Below are 18,088 nucleotides of genomic sequence, written 5' to 3'. Positions count from 1 at the left end.
AAAAGCAGACCCATATCAATTGTGCAAATCTTACTGTTGAACCTAAAATCATAGTGTTCTTGAGATCTCAACATTCACATTTTCTAAGATGTAATTCATTTTAAAATCGTTCCATTTTGCTTTCACAGACACTCTATGATTTGTGATAGTGTTTGTCTTCTTATTCCTGTTTCTCATTCTCTTGGGAAATGGGCACTGGATTTGACAACGTTCCATGTGACATTGTAGACTTTTATCTTAGAACTAGAATTTCGTGCACTCAGACTGCGAGAGAGCACAGGCCGAGGGAGCCCACCAGTGCAGGATCGGGGTCAGGGAGAGACATGGGAGGGCTCCCGGGCGTGTCTGACCCATCTTGCTCAGTACTGATGGGCAGGACCCCAGCAGCAACCTACCGATTGGAGCATCTGCCCCCAGGTGGTCGGTGCACATCATAGCAAGCAGTTGAGAGGCCTTAGCATATCATTAGTATATTACACTTTGATTGGATGAACAGACGGCCAGACACTTAGCATATTAGGCTTTTATTATATAGGATGGTTAACGTTTTTATAATACTTGGCAGTAACAAGCCACAAAAGTTTAGTAGCACTTAATCTTGGCACTGACAAAACTTCCAGAAAAACAATAGCAGTATATAGCAATGTAATATTTTCTTTATATATTATTGATGGCAATAAATACTAACAATCCCTACTCATGTCACAGTGAAGTGCTTATTAAATTTAAATAGGGAATTGACAGTAACATCCTTATGAACAACCTGGACTATCTAATGTAGCCAGTATATCAATCCAATAGGATTTTTTTTTAAAGTATTTTATTTCAGACAGAAGAAGTTACTATTTAGAATGCACAATTTATGTTAGATATTAGACTGATAAATTGTTTCAATTATAAAACTGGTTCCCTCTTTATATTTCTACTGGGAATGAGATGTAGCAACTTAAAAAAATACTTTGTTTCCATCAAAAAGCTATTCTAATGGCTTGATTTTAAGAAATGTTTCAACCATCTGCTAGAAACCTTGTTGTAACAAACATATAAGCTGTTCTTCTTTGGAGCCAACATATATGAAAAAAAAAACGAACTTCAAAATAATGAAGATATTGCCCTGCCTGGTGTGGCTCAGTTGGTTGGGCGTTGTCCCTACACAGCATGGTTGCCAGTTCAATTCCGGGTCAGGGCACCTGCCCTGGGTTTCTGGCTCGATCCCCAGGAGGGAGCGTGTAGGAGGCAGCTGATCGATGTTTTGCTCTCACATAGATGTTTCTCTCTTTCCTTTCTTCTCTCTCTAAAACTCATTAAAAAAAAAACACATTTAAATAATAACAAAAATATCTACATGTGGAAGTGGTCCCCTATATGCCCTTTTGCCTGCACAGCCTGTGCACCTGTCCCGGCCGTGATAGCCAGACTGGAAGGTCCAGGCCACTAGGCTGGGCCCTCTGAGCTCCATCCTGAGTGACACGCGGAGGCCCTGAGATCTGTGCTTTAGCATCACTGACAGCGCAGCCTCACTCCCAGTCCCCACCAAGGCTTCCAGCCAATCCCTGTGCCCCGAGAGCCACGCCTCTCAACACCAGCTCTCCCTTTTCCCCAGCAAGCTTTTTTGTTTGTTTTTCAATTGTTTTGTTTTTGTTTTTGGGGGTCTGCTTTGTGTGTGTGTGGGGGGGGGGGTTTGTTTTTGAGGAAACTTATTTATTTCATAAGTAACTTGTGTTTTAGGAAACCCAGATGTTAAAAAAAAAAAAAAAAAAAAAAAAGAGGAAATGGAAATTACCTATAATCTCACCCACTTAAGAAGGACCCATCACTTAACATTTTATTACATTTCCATCTGGTTTTGTTTCTGGGGTGTAGCATATAATTTTGACAAAAATTATACTCTTCAGCATATGCTTAGAGCCCTCTTTTTTGTTTGCCCTATGCCTAGGTCTCTGTGTCAGTAAATATACTCTTCCAGCGTTATTTTAGATCTGGGTCATCATTTTCTTAGGCAAATGCGCTGTAGTTTCACACTCAGTTGCCAACAAGGTTTTTCTAACCCAGTTTGACCAGCCCACCCTCCAGAACACTGCCGGGCACATAGTAGGGATTCAGTCAACATCTGCTGAGTGTATCTTTTCACCCCAGTCAATAGAACAGAACAGGTGAAACGGACAGGCGACACCGCCGTAGCCCAGGGTCACGCCCAGCCCGGCCACTTCCTGCGGGACCCTGGACAGAATCCTCACTGTCTCAGCTTTTTCCCTCAGCGCCAGCCACAGCAGCACTGCCTCCCGGGCCAGTCGTAAGGATTGATACGATCCTGGGTGTGGAACCCTTAGCATGGAGCTAGCTGCTGCTGGCCCTCGGTAAATGGTAGCTGCAGTTACTACTGTTCTCTCCCAAAGAGGGGGTGCTGCCCTGTGCACCCCTTGGCTAGCTCCACTCCCCAGTCTTGAGGCCCCTCTCCTCGTTGGGACATTTTGGAATCTTCTAACTCCTGTTTCAGCCCTCACTCCTCTGCCCCCACGGGGAAAGAGAGGAATCAGAAGTTCTGGACATTTCTGTCACCTTATCATTTCAGTTCCAGGGCACTGCCTAGCTTACTGAGCACCTACTATGTGCAGAACACAGCGCAAGGTGTGGTGGTAAATGAAAAGATTTGCTCACAGAGATTCATTCTCTCAACAGACACTGGTGACACGTGCAACTGGAAAGGGCGTCGGGATCTATGAAGGAGCTCCGGCTTGTCCTTCCGGTCCCAGCAGGGTGCCCCTTCCGCTGGGAAGCTGCTCTGGCCCTCGGGGCCGAGCCAGGGGCCGGTCAGATGGCTTTGGAGCCACCCATTCACTCTGTCCGGAACTGGAACCCCTTCCCCACTCCCCACACCCACACCTACATCGAGGCTCTCCGGGGCTCTGAGAGGCAGAAGCTGCATCACTTACTACTATTCTTGCATCTCTAGCACTTTGCACAGGGCCTGGCCCATAGTAGCTGCTCAATAAATATTCGCCATTTAATCTGTTTACGTAATTTAAAACCATTTAAGAAGTGTGTAAACAGCGCCACCTATGGGCAGATGCTTTTAACACTACATTTTAGATTCTGAAACATTTTGCACTGAAATTAAGTGATTCAAGTTTGGCTTTTTTTTTTCTTTTTCTTTTTCTTTTTTTTTAACTTTAGAGATTGTTTCATTCTTCAGGGCCCCGGGGCCATTTATCCTTTTATAAATGTTAAAATAGTAAATGCTCATATTCGTACATTGCTTTGGTTTTGAGGCTGTTAGGTAAAGAGCCCAGAAAGGTGTATATTGGTGTCGGCGAAGTCAGGAGGAAGAGGAAGGCGATAGTAACCACCGCCACGCATGGGGCCCTCGGTCACATGACTCAGCTGATTCTGACAATGCCCCTCGGCGGTTTCATCGCTTTGTAGACTCATCGCTTTGTAGACGGAGGAAATGAAGGCCCGGAGGGAAGTGGCTCTCCCGGCTGGAGCACAGGTCAGCTGACTCCACCATCCACACTCCGCCCACGTGGCGCGCTGGAAGCAGTGGGGGAAATGTCTACGAAGCAGCAGTTTTTGTCCCCAATAAGGTGTCCAGTGCCTTCTACGCCTTTTTAATAGATGGATCCTCAGTGGCCCTATTTCTAGCCAGTGGGGGCTGTTTCTGTAAAGAACCTTCGTTTGCGGAGGATAATGCTTTGACTTCCAGCAGGGATTTTATGGCATCGGGTGCAGTCTTTGGAAAAGGAGCAGGGAATGAGCGCTGCGGGCTGAAGTTTTTACAGGTGATAAGTCATGAAATGGAGCTGTTTTAACCCAACCAGGGTCACGGGAAGGCTGCCTGTGTTGGGCGGAGATGCAGGCAGAGGGAGCCTTGGTGCTGAGCAGTGCCTGGAGGCTCCGAGGCTGGAAAGCTGAGTGTGGCCTGGTCCTCAGGGGAGGGATGGGCAGCCCGGAGAGGGCCCGGGGTGCAGGCAGATTGGAGTCAAGCCCACCCCAGGGGCCTAGCACCACCTCGACCCCTGCCCTGACCCGGTCCCAGCCCCACAGGCTGCTGGAGTCTGAGGAGGGACAGTGGAGAGGAAGTCCCTGCGACTCCAGAGGTCACAGCTTCCTGGCCTGAACGCAGCAGGGGCAGCACTGAGACTCCGCCCCCTGCACTTACCTCCTGGCAGGAAAGGCAAAGCGGATGGCTTGGCGAATAGGGTGTTAGAGGAAAATGAGGACGATGGGCTGGGGGGCTCGGGAGCAGGGCCTGAGGTGCCTGCAGGTGGAGCGGCACAGACCCCGCTCTGCCTGGGGCTGGCCGAGGCACTGGCCACCTGACGGGCAGCTGTGGCAGAGCCTGACCCGGGGCTCCTGGCACGTGAGAGCGGCGTGGCGGCGTGGCTGGACTCAGTGACGTGGGCAGAGTGTAACGGTCCGTCAGTAGGTGGCTCAGGGCCTTTAGGCCAAGGTCAGACGGGGCTTTTCCTCATGGGTGTGCGTGCAGTGAGGAGTTTTCAGTGCCAGAGGTCAAGGTCAGGAAGCTGACCCTGTAACGGGCCCTGAAAGCACATGAGCAGAGTGCAGACAGCCGGCAGCATCAGCAGGCCCCTCGCCCCGAGACCACACGCAGCTCCCAGAAATCCAGGACATTACTCACTACATCGCGGGCGAGGGCAGTTCCGCGGCTGGTGTTTCAAGCTTAAAATTAAGGAGAAAAGTCACGAGGGTGATACCTGCTCAGGGACACACAGATCAGGGAGCTCATATTCCTCCTCGGGCTCACACTCCTCGAGGCCTTATGGGTGGGTGTCTGGTTCTGCACCCAAAAGTGGGATGTTGGGGGAGGGGGGGAGCTGACGGCCAGGGAGGACGCTTGGATGCCGCCGCCTGACTGACATGGGCTCACGTACCGGCTCGGGGTCAGCACGGGTGCCCTGCCTGCCTGGCCTGAGCTCCCTTCCGCTGCCCCGCAGGCGCCGGCTCCGGCTCCCGGCCTCCACGGACTCCTCGCGGGGACTCGCCCCTCCGGGAGCTTGCCCAGAGGGGCCTCTGTCCTCTGTGGCCCGGCCTCGAAGGCTTTGGGGGATTGCTTCCCGGGTGCAGTCACGGGATGGCCTCAGCCTGGCAGACGTCCACAGTGGGGTCCCACATCTCCGATGACGTGCTGCCCAATCCTCACTGTTCTTTCCTCCTGCCCCCCTCCCGCCCCGTCTCCCTCCCCGGGGCCTCCCTGTGGAATCGGGCTCTGAAACTCCTCACCACACCCCTCGCCCAGGAGCCCGCTCGCTTTAGACAGCTCTTTCAGGGCCATTCCGAAGGGCGAAGGGCACGGGAGGAAAGCAGACACCCTGAGCGGGGCCGGCCCGCCTCACTGAGCCAGGTTTCCTCTCCAGCCTCACCGCTCAGCAGGAGCACCGCTTCCGGAGGAAGTGGGATTGCAGCCTCCGGCCCTGGTTTGGAAAACACTTGCTCCTACTTGCTCCTTGTTAGTTGCGTGGTTCTGTTTTCCTCGTTCACACGTACCTTCATGCAACATGCAGGTGACATGCCAGCTGGCCACGTGGGGTCTAGGGGCCTGGGGTCAGCCTCCCTTTAAACTCTGCTTTTCTTTTCTCCACAGCAAACCCAAGGAGCCCGTCTTCAGCGCGGGTAAGTCTGCTGTCCCTGCCGGTGCCCTCACTGCCCTGGGGCCGGGCACAGCTCAGCGACAGCCGGTCAGGGACGCTGTGACACCAGAACTTGGGTGTCTGTGTGGCGAGGCTGACGTTGGCTGGTCTCGGGGGGCCCACCGCTCAGATCATACAGACTAAACCTTTGCTGGCCCCTTTAAGAGCTGGTTTCCGATACGTCCACCAGGAGGAGGAAGATGCCGCGGGCAGCGCAGGGCACTGGGGTCCTCAGACCCGCCGCCTCTGCCTTCCCGCTCTCGGGGGCCGGCATCAGCGTGTGCGTTTCCTGGAAGGAGCGGCTCCCGCACACCAAGCTGTAACTTGTCCACAGGGAGCTTTTCTTCCTCCTCCGGCCTCGGGTTCCTCACCTGCAAACAAACAGCTCCTGTGGACCTCTCCTAGGTCTTTTTAAACACATTTCATAATAAGGTACACGCTATTTATAGGGCATTGACCTTATTTAAATGTGTGTTTAAAATACAGAAAAAGTGACACGTGAATCATGGGGTAGATCCACTGGAGTCTGGATTTCGTTTTTGCCTTCCCCATGTTTTCCACCTGGAACTGAAGCACAGAAGTCAGAGCTCCGGGCGTGCCAGCCGGTGCTGCCATGTTTCAGGGAGTGGGAGATCCTGCAGAGTAGGCTTCCCTGTCTGAGTCCCTCAGATGTGTCCAGGGTTTTCTCGGGGGGAGGGAAGGAGTCTCTCCCACTGAGAGCTAGTGAGCACTGGCCCAGGCGGCAGGCCCCCTGCAGTACCCCCCGTCTCTCTATCCAGCCCTTCTGTCTCTGTCTCCGAAATCCCAAGGGAAGCGCCGGGTGACGCACTGCCAAGGTAGGCCGCCCGCCTGCCCCCATAGCTCTCCGAGCCAAGCTGTGGCCCTGGCTCCAGAACACTCCTCCTGCGCCCAGCAGACCCTCTCCCGTGTGACAGCGTTTCTGCGACGCACACACGTGGCTGGAAGTTGAGCCCCTGAGCGTTTTACTGAGGAGCTGTCATTTGGGTCTTGGTCGGTTACTGGCTGATTACGGGAACTTTCCCCAAAAAATCTGGATAAGCCTTGAGAGAGCTATAGGACAAGGCCTGGGCGCCCACTGTGTGAGATGGCCCCACTGTGTGAGCTGGCCCCACTGTGTGAGCTGGCCCCACTGTGTGAGCTGGCCCCACTGTGTGAGATGGCCCCACTGTGTGAGCTGGCCCCACTGTGTGAGCTGGCCCACTGTGTGAGATGGCCCCACTGTGTGAGCTGGCCCCACTGTGTGAGCTGGCCCACTGTGTGAGCTGGCCCCACTGTGTGAGCTGGCCCTGCACCCCTGCTGGCCTGCCCGGCGCCGCTGGGTGTGGTGGCTGTGCGCTGTCACCCTAACATGCCTGAAAAGCCTTGCTTCCCTGCCGCGGTGGGCGTTAGATGTAGGACAAAACCACGCCAAGACCAGTGCTTTTCCTGGGGCACAGACAGTAGCTGCGATTCGTGCAGGAAGTAAACCTCGGTCTGAAGCCTCGGTAAGCAGCACCTCCTCCAGGATACACAAGTAGATACAGCGATTAAATACAGGCTCTGCGTGCTGCGGAAGCAGCGCTGTGTTCTCGCGGCCCCTCGCCTGCAGTCCGCCTCCTCGCTCACAGGAGAACGGGTGGACTCGGCTGGGTTAGCGTGAAGCTCTGTCATGCGACCCCTCTCTATGCAGCATCAGCCTGCCGGGTGCTTTCGGTTCTTCAAGGAACCTTGCAGTCTGATGAGCTCAGACGTTGGCGAGGGAGTAAGGAAAGGAGAGAGTTGAGGCCAGGAGAAGAGCCTGTTGGGGGTCCAGAGCAGGACACATGTGTGGGTGGCCAGGAAACGCAGCTGGCCAGAGAGAAGAACCCATATAGGTGGTCATGGCCAGGCAGTTAGACCTTTTTTTTTTTTTTTTTTTTTAATATATTGTATTGATGTTTTACAGAGAGGAAGAGAAAGGGATAGAGTTAGAAACACCGATGAGAGAGAATCATCGATCAGCTGCCTCTTGCACACCCCCTACTGGGGATGTACCCGCAACCAAAGTACATGCCCCTGACGGGAATCGAAACCCGGGACCTTTCATTCCGCAGACTGACGTTCTATCCACTGAGCCAAACCGGTTTTGGCCGGACAGTTAGACCTTTGCATCCAGCAGGTCAAAGACAAGTGAAGGATTTGGGGCAGAGACTCAGTGGAGTCCAGGTTGGGCCTTCATGGGTTTGGCCTCAGAATGTGAGACGGCCTAGGGCAGTGGTTGGCAAACTCATTAGTAAACAGAGTGGCAAACCGCGGTTCCCAAGCCACATTCTCAAGCCAAAGTTTGCCGACCACTGGCCTGGGGGACCAATAGGGGAGGCTGCAGTGGGGTTCTCAGGCGGGCTGGTCCCAGTGCATCGGGAGGACGGAGCCCAGTGAAGCATCCCAGCAGGAGCCACAGCCCGGCGGCGGCAGCACCCTGTGCGTGATGAGCGCGTGCTGCTCTGACCTCAGACCCTGCTGCACACGCAGAGTGAGGAGTGTGTCATGTGCATGCGTCAGGCCTGGGGCACGCACCCGGCACCGTGGAGCTGGCCTCGTGCCGCTGGGCGGCATTGCATGCGGCGTTGTTTGACACCCTTGGGACTAAGACTGACAAACTAACGTGTGACTGCGGCACCTGCGGTACTGGAATGACTTCCTGTTTGCTCAGCACCCTCCTCCTGCGGATGGCTTCTGTGGGGTTACCACAGATCTCCCTGGTCCCACTCCCGACTTAAGTGCCTCTCCGCTGGTCCTTTGACCCGCAGTCTTTCATCCGAGCCCAGTGAGCGCTGAATGGGAACCCATTGCGCGCCAGAACTTCCTCTGGTCTCACCAATTCATTTTATTGTGAAAGTGTTTGCTCCGGAAAGTTTTTCTTCCCAGCTTCCCTCTCTGATGGGCCTTTTGCTCGCTGGTTTTCCATGTCTAGCTTTTCTTGGAGCATTTCTCTTTTTGCACGCATCCGAGCCTGTACTTGCTCCTTGAGGTTCCTTACGGGGACGGCATTGTCCAGCGTAAGAGACACGTGGAGATACTGTAACCAGTCAACTTAAACATTGAAGGATAGCTATGACTCTCCATGTGGAAATCACATACACATTGAGCTCAAAAAGTTTCCGTGGATTTCTCGTGTTAGTTATACTATGGGAGGAGTGCCATTCTCTCCCCTCCCGATGATAAAGCAATGTAAGCACTAAAATCTCTCGTGAAAAAATAATGGAATCCAGTTCTTGCCTGCTTTTCACAGCCTCTTATATACTCCATGTGCTTGAGTGAGCAGAATGCCAGAAGAGGACAAGGGGAAATGAGACATTTGTTGGAGTGACAGGGAGGAGCCGAGGCTTCGCTCTGCGTTGAGAGCTAGAGAAGGGGTGCGGCGTGCAGGGACCTCTCACCGTCTGTTCTTCTCGCAGAGGAGGGCTACGTGAAGATGTTCCTGCGCGGCCGCCCGGTCACCATGTACATGCCCCGGGACCAGGTGGAGTCCTACAACCTGGAAGCCAAGGTGGACCTTCCGACCAAGAGGCTCAAGCTGGAGTGGGTGTATCCTCGTCCCTTTGCTTTGGGCTTGATGCTTAACGGTGGAAACTCTTAAAGCTTAATGTCTCTTAAGCTTCTTTAAAAAAAAATTCTCTCAACATTAATTTAACAAGATTGGCCGTAAGTCAGCACCCGCAGACGAGAAAAGTCGTCCCATCAGAGCTAGCCATGATGAAGGACGCCAGCTTGTCCTTCCTGAGGCTAATATTTGTGGTCCTCACTCAGATACATACCCATCGTCTTCCTGAAGGGAGAGTATTTAAAAAATGTCATACGGTTGAATGCTTCCTCGGGCAGTTGTGGGAAAATGCATCACCAGTTTCTGGCCTGTATTTTAATTTTTCTGACAGAATAAAGTTAGTTTAAAAACGCCTTGCAAAGCGAATTTAGGAGAAATAATCTCAGTGGGTAAAGATTAGGATTCTAATGAAAATGAGAGCGCTGAAGGAAGGACGGGTACTCCTTCCCCCAGCCCAGAAGGACTCGGCCCCCGCAGAGCCTGACTGCAGGCAAACACAGCCTCGCTGAAGGGCTGCTGTCCGCGAACACCCAGTCCTAAACGGAACCCACGTGGCACAGCAATGACACCCCCTAAACACTACAAAATCCTCTCCCCCACCCCAAATCGAGGCTACATGGCTACCGTCCCTGAAACAGAGCTGCTGCCCAGCCTTCGTGGGGTGAGATTTGGAAAGTGAGGGAGCTCCCAGGGGAGACACTGAGGGCCTGAGGAAGGCTGAATTAAATGTTGACATTTTGTTTTACTTTATTTTACTTTTTTACTTTATTTTCTTTTACTTTACTTTTTTTATGCTTTAGAGGAAGCCTGCAGAGGCTACCTTTCAGCCCATGCGGATTTTAAGACAAAGCAGAAATCCTGCTTTCCCTTAAAGAGCTACTGATTGATTTCCGGTTGAATGCAAAGCCCTAAGCACAGGTTATATAAGCAGTTTTAAACGGTTGCTGCTGCCGTTTCGCTTACGAGAATTGCCACTGTATTTGAAGTAATGGAATCACATGCTTTAGAACACATGTGTCAAACACAAGGCCCGCGGGCCAAATCCGTCCCGCCAGGCCTTGCAATGTGGCCCGCACCGCGCTGTCATCACTGCACTCCGCTGCCTTTCCATCACAATGACAGTTTATGACTGTTCAGTAAACCATTCGGCCCGCGATTTAGGCTGGATTTTAGATTTTGGCCCCTTCTCTGATTGAGTTCGACACCCCTACTTTAGAATGTTTTCAGAATTAGCATCTGTCCCTAAATTTCTCCCTCCAAAATATATTTTTTATTTTTCAGATTCAGATGTCATAAGCATTTCCCTGCCCCTGTTTTTCGATCTATTTTGGCTCATGGAATTGGAGTTTTTAAAGTCAGTAATTGTCAAATTGGCTAAACCAGATCTAGAAAGCATTATTGGAAAATCGCATTTGCTCAGCCTACTCCCTGTCTATATTGTAGAAAATATAAAACAGTGGAATTTGACCCCAGTGAGTGCCATGCTGTTTTTTTCCAGGTTAGTTTATTTCACATCCAAGTTCACATGTTTTGCTGGCAAAATAGTTTTCAAGGTTTGGAAGCATTCATGCCAAAATCTCAGTGGTGATTAGCCTAAGCAGCAGGGAGTGGTTGGAGGAAGGACCTAAATATTTTACTTTTTATTTGTGCGTGTGTGTGGGTGGTTTGCACCTTTTACGAGTACTTTTATAAAGATAGAGCTCCAAGGTTACAATTAGAAACAAGCCCATAATTGACTTAATAACTGTTGTATGTTAAAGCCCATTATCAGCATCTCAACTTTTTTTTTAATACTCTAAAACCATGGTCGGCAAACTGCGGCTCGCGAGCCACATGTGGCTCTTTGGCCCCTTGAGTATGGCTCTTCCACAAGGTACCACGGCCTGGGTGAGTCTATTTTGAAGAAGTGGTGTTAGAAGAAGTTTAAGTTTAAAAAATTTGGCTCTCCTAAGAAATTTCAATCGTCGTCCTGCTGATATTTGGCTCTGCTGACTAATGAGTTTGCCGACCACTGCTCTAAAACATAAGGAATTTTCAAAGCTCCATGTTTTTTCTTGGGGTAGGATTGAGTCTCACCATTTTCAGGTGTATCTTGTTTTTCATACAAGCTACAGAAGACACAAAACTAGGAGAGAAATTTGATTAATTTCCCGGTCATGATTCTAGAACCAGGCCTTCTCTCCCATTAACCCAGAGCGATGGCCATGGCAGGTCCCCACTGGAGGTTTGTGTCTCCGGACGGCAGTGACAGGGAGACGAGGATGAGGGCAGGCTCCGCTGGCCCTGCTGCTCCTCCTGGTTCTGTTTCCCTGCGCCAGGCCCTCACCACTAAGGAGCAGAGGTGCCCGAGGGAACGTGAACCCCCATGGGCCGGGCGCCGGCCCAGCAGGTCTGAGCAGGTGTGATAATGGAGATAGACGTTATGCAAGCGAGGCAGCGGGAAGGGACCAGAGGCGAACTGTGGTGCCCCGTGTTCTGGCTTTCCTGTGAGATCAGTGTCTGCAGCTTCAGGTGGCTTTCATTCCAGAGGCAGGAGGTCAGGTCGTCAGCCTGTGAAAACACCAGTTTGGCCCAGTTTAAAGGGAGACAAGGTGCAGAGAAGACAGGCATCCACGTAAAATCCCAGCGGCTCAGCATAAAAATGTGCCCGGCTGTCACCTCCCAGAGCCGGGTTAATAAGCTGAGTCAGAGAGAGTTCATCAGCCGGTGACCATACGAATGTCTGATCCAGTTACCTTCAGTGAGTAAAGCGATAAGTTACCACTTTTGATCAAGCTTAAATAATTCAGCTTTCAAAATATAATACATAGTTTTGCCTGGCCGGTGTGGCTGGGTGGTTGAGCATCGACCAGGAGGTCACAGTTTGATTCCTGGTCAGGGCGCATGCCTGGGTGTGGCCTTGATCCCCAGTGTAGGGCATGCAGGAGGCAGCTGATCATGATTCTTTCTCATTATTGATGTCTCTATCTCTCTCTCCCTTTCCGAAATCAATAAAATTAAAAAATAAAAATTTTAAATATATATATACATATATATACACATATATAAAACATTCTTAAAATAAAACCAAATCTTCATATTGTTAAAAAGTATTCACATTAAGCCAATGGCCATTTCCAACTTCATTGCCTTCCTGTTTAGGGAGGGAGATGCATTCCTCCCCGTTTGCAACCTAACAGTATTTAACGTTGTGAAATGGATGGTAATAGCCATGGAGAATGGTCTGCCTATTACATAAAGCTAGTCTTTGTCAGCTCTTGGGAAGAAAACATGTTTTCTCTTGACACACGCGAAGCTACGGGTACAGGGGCCGGGACTGTCGGAACAACCTGTACCTGCTCCCGACGGGCGAGACGGTGTACTTCATCGCGTCCGTGGTGGTGCTGTACAACGTGGAGGAGCAGCTGCAGAGGCACTACGCCGGCCACAACGACGATGTCAAGTGGTGAGTCCCCACGCCGAGGCAGGGGCACCCGTGTGGGCTGTTAGCGGAAAAGGCTCCATGTCTGGACAGCACCAAAGAGAAGGGGCCTGAGAGAAGCATTTCGTGTTCTGTGCTGTCCATTTATTAGCTGGCTCCCTGGCTCTCTAAGGCACCTCTGTAGTTTTCTATCTTTATAACCCAGTCTTACCCAGCCCCCTTACCTGAACCAATAGCTCTAACAGACCCCTGATGAGAAGCCTTCTTAACACATCTCATGATGACAGATTCTAATTTGGGTCTCTATTTTTTAATAAAAAGTAAAATGCTTTGCCTCGTGGTTTGGGCTGGCTCAGCTGTTCCCATAATTTGTTCACAGCCTTGGGGAGGTGGGGTGCGTATCTTGGAGGGATGGATGGATGATGGGTAAAGCAATGGGTTTATGCTTATCTATTTGTCCTAGGTCTCTAGTTCGTTATAAAAGTCCTGTTGAAAACAGTGATGTCTTTGCTATTTGATATACTCGAAATGACTTCTTTTAAAAGCTTGCAGACTACTAATTAAGTAATTCTGAGATTGAAATGATATTTTCCAGCAAAAAAAAAAAAAATGCTTTTTCCTTGAGTTGAAAATTCTCTAGAGATGAAGGAATTAAGATGAAATGAAATAGGTGCTAATTGTCTAAAGCCATTGGAGTGCTCAGATGATTTACTGTGAGTCTGTAAGAAGTTAGGCATTCTATATTTTATATTTGAACTAGTGACTTTCCATGCACATTGAAAAGAAAGTAATTAGAAGGTGGCCAGTGGGACGGGAGTGGGTGAGACGAGCCAGGCACATCCTGGAGCTAACCTGCCATGGTCCCTCCCTGCTGACCGCACCTGGGTGGTGCCTAGCTCAAAGGGTGTTTGTGAAGTGAGCAGGGTCCTCCCAGCAGGTGGGGTCCCTCAGCCTGGCCTGTGGAGATCAGGCTGAAACCGGCTCTGACATTTCCCGAGGGGTCCCCGAGTGCGAGAGGGCGCTCTGCAAAGTTGCTGTCGTACAGGGTGTGGAACACAAATGCAAGTGTGCAGTAAGCCAGATTCCATCCGACAGTGCCCCAGCAACAACATAACCAACATCTGAAGGTGGAATCGCACAGCCCCATGAGGAATCAGGCTCCCTCCTCTCTGATTTCAGGGTGTGTCACTGAAAACAGCTGCTGCCAAGTCACTTCAGCTTGGCAGCTCCTCCATTGAGTGTCTGCCCCCTGGTGGGCAGTGCACGTCATGGCTATTAGTCGGAGTAGGCTAGAGGCCCAGTGCATGAAAATTCATGCACTTGGGGAGGAAGCAGTCCCTCAACCCAGCCTGCACCCTCTCGCAGTCTGGGAGCCCTCAAGGGATGTCCCGCTGACTGCTTAGTCTGGGCTCCCTCTGTAGGAGGCAACGGGTGGGCCAGTCAGAGGCAGCTGGCCCCACTCTCCCGATCACCCCTCTACTGCTGCTGATCGCCACTGCCCCCGATCGCTGTCTCCTCCCACTGCCCGCTGGCATGCACCTTGGCTGATCTGGTGCCGCCTGCTCACTGGCCCCACCCCCCTACTGACCAGTTGTTCCACCATTCGGTCTATTTGCATATTACACTTTTATTATTGTATATAGGATTGTCAACTAGATTATATTTGATCAAGGAAAAAAATAAAGCTCACCTTTAAAGAGTAAGAATTTTATAAGTATCTTTTTTATAGCCTAGCAGTTCATCCGGATAAGATTACAATAGCAACAGGACAAGTCGCGGGCACGTCCAAGGATGGGAAGGTGAGTTATGTCATCTCTTCCTCTTTGTATCACGTAACCTTGTGCTGATGAACAAGACGCTTAGATACAGAGCACCTGAACATGTCCTCATCTCTCACTAGAACTCTTCATTGCAAATTAAAAATTCTGCAGTAATCTTAAAAACTCCTTAAAGTCACCTTAATTTCAGCCAGTTTTTAAATAGCATAATCTTGTCTACGAATTCACTAATTCTTAAGATATTGACATACATGATAAACATTAAAATACCAAGTACTGTACACATTTACTGCGTAAAGTGGAAATCATAATGACATCGTTTAAAGTGAGCCTTCTGCCTGTCCGGTGTTCAGGCACATTCTCTTAATCCCTGTAATCAGGACCTCAGCCGAGTCTGCATCTGTGTGAGACACACAGAGACCTCCAGGCTTCCGCAGAAGTTCTGTAAGCGCGTCTGCAGGCGGAGGGGGAGCCAGTGGAATTCAACAGAGAACAATTCAGAACTGGCTGTCAGCTCCTCCCTTACTGCAGGCTGTGGTCATTGCCACATCTTATCCAAAACTCCTTGTAGCTTTTATTTGTTGTGATTGTTGTTAATCCTCACCCGAGGATATTTTTCCATTGGTAGCTGTTTTTTACAGAGGGAGAGACAGAGAGAAACATGGATTGGTTGCCTCCTGTATGTGCCCTGACCGGGGCCCAGGATTGAGCCTACAACTGAGGTATGTGCCCTTGACTGGAATTGAACCCGAGACCCTTCATTCCTCAGGCCAATGCACCTACCACTGAGCAAACGGCTAGGGCTCCTTGTAGCTTTTTTGTTACCTGCCTTAGGATAGCTTATTATTGAGCAATAGATGATCTGATACTTATCACATGAAATACTTCCACTTTAATCAACATTGACTTCCAGCAAACACAAGTGTTACCATTTTTTGGAAAATATTTTAATAGCATCAACTTTTAAATATTAACTTTTCTATTGAAATTCTACAGTTGAAGTAACAGGAACAATAAATCAGACCACCATTATGTAAACACACATGCATGGAACAGAGTCGCTGTTTTTGCTAAATGTTAAATGACCTTAGGAGTTCTTTGAAATTAGTAGTAAACCGTTTGTTCCTCCCTCCAGTGAGCTGACCGTGTATTTTCGTTTCTGGCATTGAAATTAGAACTTTGCATCCAGAGAAGATCGGATGGCTATCTGAGCCTCTCCTTCCGAGTTCCAGGGAGAAGTCCAGGGAGGTCACGTGACTGCCTGCAGCACCCAGCTGCCTAGAGACAAGCCCACACTGGAACCTAACTCACCTGGCCCCACCGTGTCCGCTGGGTGCACTGCTGGCCTTTTCTCGACAAATCTGCTCATAGTTCTGGGCTGCTTTTCTCTGTTGAGGAAAAAAATTAGTATAAACCACGTTGAAACACAATTGAGAGGGTATTGTACTGAGTCATAGCAGTTCTGCATTTTATTTGTGCACTATTAACTGCCTATTTTGCTCTTACAGGCCCCACAGAGTCCTTAAAATGATTTTGTGGTGACGATTTTGATGAATTCACACACACACACACACACACACACACACACACACAAAACAATATGAACTTTGTAAGATTAATCCTTATACGAAATTCCATTCTCCTTGTCATTTTTTTATTTTAAAATTCAGTTGCGTCCAGATGTATACATTAGAATATCAACTCCTGTGTGACCAAGAATTGGCTATTCAGCCCTAACCGGTTTGGCTCAGTGGATAGAGCGTCAGCTTGCTTAAAGGGTCCCGGGTTCGATTCCGGTCAAGGGCATGTACCTTGGTTGCAGGCACATTCCCAGTAGGAGGTATGCAGGAAGCAGCTGATCAGTAGAGTTTCTAACTCTTATCTTTCTCCCTTCCTCTCTGTAAAAATTCAATAAAATATATCTTTTTTAAAAAAAGAAGAAGAAAAAAGAATTGGCTATTCAAAATTTAAAACTTGGCAGACCTCACCTAAGTCTAAAGGGCACAGAGGCTGGAGTCCCCTGAAGACATTGGGGATGTCATTTATGTTAAAAGACGTAATTACCAAATGCAGAAAAAGACCTTTTGTCTTGACAACATTGAAGTCACCTTGTAGCTTCTGGGTAAAGGTAAATTCGTGTCATTCTCGCAAATAGTGACTGACTTTGTGGTTTTTCCTCAACAGCAATTGCCCCCCCCACGTGCGCATCTGGGACTCTGTGACGCTGAACACCCTGCACGTCATCGGGACCGGGTTTTTCGACCGAGCCGTCACCTGCATCGCGTTCTCTAAGTCCGTAAGTCCGAGCTCTGCGGGAGCACACTCTCCCCACTGGAGTCGGCTCGAGGCCAGAGAGGGAGGGTTACGGGGCCGCTCCTAAGGGGATGTGCGGATTCCACCCCGAAACCCGCAGGCTTCCCAGTCCCCACCTTCAGAGGCCACCCTCCTCCAGTCAGACCTTCCAGCCTGTGGGCCACTGCCTGCTCTGGCCTTGAGTGTCACCTGCCCCTCCCTCGGGGACCCCCGCACGCATGCCCCTGCTGTCCTCCCAGCCTGGTTCCCTGTCTGTCACAGGGGCTGGACGGGCGCCAGGGTCTCCCCCGATCCTCCCTGTCAACCACGTCTTCATGCAGTTCAGAGACTTACGTCCGAGGCGCATGCCTGTGTCACCCCAATGCTCTTCCTCCCGGACAGCCTGTCAGGACCCCCGTCAGTGCCAGGCCTGTGCTGTGCCAGGGAGGGCTCTGCAGCCCTCAGGAGGCCGTGGTTAGTGGACCTGCTGGTGGGGAGCCCCCCGAAGCCCCTCTCCTGCTGCTGTCCCTTCACCAGCCCCCCTTCACCCTCTCTCCTTGTCTCTCCGCCCAAGTCAGCGGGTCTCAAAGGCAGTCAGCAGACACTCTTTAGCCGACAGGGGGCAGACTCCATGTTAAAAGTAAAATTATCGTTCATTTCTAACCACGCTCAGCCTGTTCTGTCCTCAAACACGGTCTTCCTGGGAATGCTTTCTTTGCAGAACGGAGGCAGCAACCTGTGCGCCGTGGACGACTCCAATGACCACGTGCTGTCGGTGTGGGACTGGCAGCGGGAGGAGCGGCTGGCGGACGTCAAGGTGTCTCTCCCCGCCGGGCGCGGCCACGCTGGCCTCTCCCTGTGCCTTCTCAGGCCACGGCCACTTCCCGCTCCTCAGAGGCCGCGGTGCCCATCCCCCGGCAGCCTCGGGGACACCCGCCCCAGCATCCCCGCGGCCCACCCAACCCCCTCCCAGGATGCCATGCGCAAGCCTGGCAGGGCTGCTTCCTCTCGTCACAATGTCTGCCAGGGTCTGCCGACCTCGCTGTACAGCCACGGCCCCTTAAGTTCATTTGTTCACTGCTCCCCGCTTTGACTCCACAAGTGCCAAGTGTCCCCTGTGGGCCCAAGTGCTGAGGAGGCACTGGAGGCGTGGTGGCACTGAGGCCCAGGCAGGGAGGGGCGGGGAGGGGGTCTGACCCCCAGCCCAGGGCCCAGAGCTCAGCACTGGGGAAGGAGGGGCCACGCCGGGTCCCCAGCTCGGTGGGCTCACCGTGCTGGTGCCCTGATGGCTTCTCTCTCCCACCTTTGATCTGTTCCACACAAAATAGCAGTGAACTTCCCAACCCTTTCTTACTTTTCCCCCTGG

At 51.0% G+C, this 18,088-nt stretch overlaps 1 protein-coding gene across 1 annotated transcript in view; it reads left to right on the top strand.

Moving 5' to 3' along the window:
- The window catches only part of EML1 (EMAP like 1), a 98,389-nt gene that overhangs the window by 61,902 nt on the left and 18,399 nt on the right, over positions 1 to 18,088 (top strand). The window contains 7 exon segments of the mRNA XM_036411759.2: positions 5,603 to 5,631; positions 6,428 to 6,484; positions 9,086 to 9,215; positions 12,527 to 12,676; positions 14,382 to 14,451; positions 16,586 to 16,726; positions 17,444 to 17,539. Coding sequence (XP_036267652.1) covers positions 5,603 to 5,631; positions 6,428 to 6,484; positions 9,086 to 9,215; positions 12,527 to 12,676; positions 14,382 to 14,451; positions 16,586 to 16,726; positions 17,444 to 17,539 — 673 coding nt within the window.

Source organism: Pipistrellus kuhlii, unplaced genomic scaffold, assembly GCF_014108245.1.
Source record: "Pipistrellus kuhlii isolate mPipKuh1 unplaced genomic scaffold, mPipKuh1.p scaffold_m20_p_41, whole genome shotgun sequence".
NCBI lineage: Eukaryota > Metazoa > Chordata > Mammalia > Chiroptera > Vespertilionidae > Pipistrellus > Pipistrellus kuhlii.
The sequence above is the reverse complement of the archived record's forward strand: the minus strand, read 5'-3'. Positions and strand labels throughout refer to the sequence as shown.